At 53.0% G+C, this 2,672-nt stretch overlaps 1 protein-coding gene across 1 annotated transcript; it reads right to left on the bottom strand.

Annotated features, from left to right (window-relative positions):
• Positions 1-919: 919 nt before the first annotated feature.
• Positions 920-1,968, bottom strand: LOC118158860 (olfactory receptor 14J1-like). The gene has a single exon (XM_035313548.1). It carries the CDS (start codon positions 1,951-1,953, stop codon positions 1,039-1,041), a length of 915 nt encoding a protein of 304 aa, XP_035169439.1. The 5' UTR covers positions 1,954-1,968; the 3' UTR covers positions 920-1,038.
• Positions 1,969-2,672: the final 704 nt, after the last annotated feature.

Here is a 2,672-nt window from a genome sequence, read left to right as displayed (position 1 = left end):
ACCATGGCTGGGCTGCTGCTGCTGAGGTCACCTCCTGACAACACTGCAATGGGCCAGAAGCAGGCAGGCCTCAGGAGGCCATCAAGAGCATCAGCTGTGGAAGCTGTAGGCAGATGCCCGGATTCCTGGGAAGGCCCTGCCCTGCAGTGATGCCACCTGGACATAGGGTGGGAGCCTGTAGGACAAGGCATGAGAAAGTGCTGGATGTACAGAGCACAGTGTGAGAAGTGAGCAGAGTACAGGCAGGGCTGTGAGGGACAGAAGCATCTCACGTGCCCTTGGCAGGCAGAGATGTGAGCAATGGGCAAACGGCCATTCCAGCCTTGCCCAGCTTCCCCCCAATTCTCCCACCTCCCTGCCCTCTGCCCAGCCCAGCCCAGCAGCCCAGGCAGGGCTGGCCCCAGGACAGTGCCCATGGCAGCCTGCTGCAGGGCTCTGGGTACTGCCACCACAGCCCCAGCCCCTTTGAAGGGCACAGCAACTCGAACAGGGACAGAGGGCTCAGCCCCACAGAGGGGGACATCCAAGGCAGAAGCATACAGAGGTCAGTGTCCCCTGCTGTGTCCCCTGTTCTCCTTAGCAGCAGATAGCCAAGAGGCCTGCAGCCCCTCTGAGGACCTGGGGGTCCTCAGGTATCCCCTGCTGATCCAGAGCTAGGGCAGCCTGCCCTGAGCTGCTACAGCCAGAAAGTGGTTTGTGGTCCCATTACTTCCTGATCAGCTGAGAGTGGGTCTCAGTCAAAAAAGTTGTTGTGTCTTCATTTATTTTGTTTAAATACACAGAGAGTCTGGCTCCTCGTTTATGCAAAGCCTCAGGGTCACAAAAGATATGTTGGTATAAGGGGATGGAGAACAGCATTTCTTTGTGGAAAAAAAAAAAATCACAAGGGGAAAATTAAAAACAAAACAAATCTAATCCTTCCAGAAGGTAAGACAGCTTCTCCAAATATTACATAAAATGTAATTCATCCGATGAAGAAGAAAAGAACTTTATAGCTGCAGAAAGGCCCAATTTTCTAAGCACATCCTTATATAATTTCTATGAAATCACTTTCCTAATGGCATTCTTGAGCTCCTGGTTCCTCATGCTGTAGATGAGGGGGTTCACTGCTGGGGGCATCACCGAGTACAGGACAGCCATCACCAGGTTCAGAGATGGTGAAGAGACTGAGGGGGGCTTGAGGTAGGCAAACATGCCAGTGCTGAGAAACAGAAAGACCACAGCCAAGTGAGGGAGGCACGTAGAAAAAGCCTTGCGCTGTCCCTGCTCAGAGGGCATCTTGAGCACAGCCCTGAAGATCTGCACATACGAGAAAAGAATGAAACCAAAACACCCCAAAAAGAGAAGAACACTAAATGTGAGAAGCTCAATTTCCCTCAGGTAGGAGTAAGAGCAGGAGAGCTTGAGGATCTGGGGGATTTCACAGAAGAACTGGTCCACAGCATTGCCTTGGCAGAGAGGCAGTGAAAATGTATTGGCAGTGTGCAACAGAGAATAGAGAAATCCACTGCCCCAGGCAGCTGCTGCCATCTGGGCACAAGCTCTGCTGTCCAGGAGGCTCCCATAATGCAGGGGCTTGCAGATGGCAACATAGCGGTCGTAGGCCATGATAGTTAGAATTGAATACTCTGCTGACAATAAAAAGAAAAAGAAAAAGACCTGAGCAGCACATCCCACGTAGGAAATGGCCCTGGTGTCCCAGAGGGAATTGTCCATGGCTTTGGGAACAGTGGTGGAGATGGAGCCCAGGTCAAGGAGGGCAAGGTTGAGCAGGAAGAAGTACATGGGGGTGTGGAGGCGGTGGTCGTAAACTATGGCTGTGAGGATGAGGCCGTTGCCCAGGAGGGCAGCCAGGTAGATGCCCAGGAAGAGCGCGAAGTGCAGGAGCTGCAGCTCCCTTGTGTCTGCGAATGGCAGGAGGAGGAACTCGGTGATGGAGCTGCTGTTGGACATGTGCTGCCTCTTGGACTCAGGACCTATCCAAAGACAAAGGGACATGCACTGGTTATCTAGGAGAGGTTGTGACACCTTCTGAAACCCATGGTTTAGTTCAGATGCAGTGCAACTGTAATATAGAGAGGCTGTTTATCATCCTCCAGCAGAATAAAGCCAGGGACAATGCTGGATGTCCTTAAACCAGATTGACCTGAACAGAGCCAGTTCGTTTCCCAGCCCTAGGCACTGCAGTGCCCCGAGCCACATTAGCTGGAACAGCTTGGGCACTTCGCTCCCAGAGATGCACATCCAGAGCAGGACTCTTTATTCTGATGTTTGAGATCTAGCTTTAATCCCACTGCTCAGAGAGACTGAGGGCAGGATGGATGGGAGGAGAAACACAGAGAAATGCCCCAGTGTTCTGGCTTTGGGAGGCAGGAATGAGAGTGAGAGATGGGCACTTGGGAATTCTCTTCTTCAGAGGGTCCTGCTGCTAAGGGACAACAGAGTCAGAGACCCAGTGGTTTTGGGGTAGAGGCTTTGCTGGATCTGAGTGGAGACCACGCGGCTGCTCTGGGTAAGTCATCTGCACTGCATGGATGTCAGGGAGGTGCCTCAATCTCCCCTACCACGGAGTTTCTGGGAGCAGTCCCTCGCACTCCCTGACCAGGACTCTTCTGCCTGCAGCTGTCCCTGCCTGCAGCTGGGTCTCTGTACCCACACCTCCTGCCTGCAGG

Source organism: Oxyura jamaicensis, unplaced genomic scaffold (genome assembly GCF_011077185.1).
Source record: "Oxyura jamaicensis isolate SHBP4307 breed ruddy duck unplaced genomic scaffold, BPBGC_Ojam_1.0 oxyUn_random_OJ53563, whole genome shotgun sequence".
Lineage (NCBI taxonomy): Eukaryota > Metazoa > Chordata > Aves > Anseriformes > Anatidae > Oxyura > Oxyura jamaicensis.
Note: the sequence above shows the minus strand (reverse complement) of the source record. Positions and strands in the feature narration are given on the sequence as shown.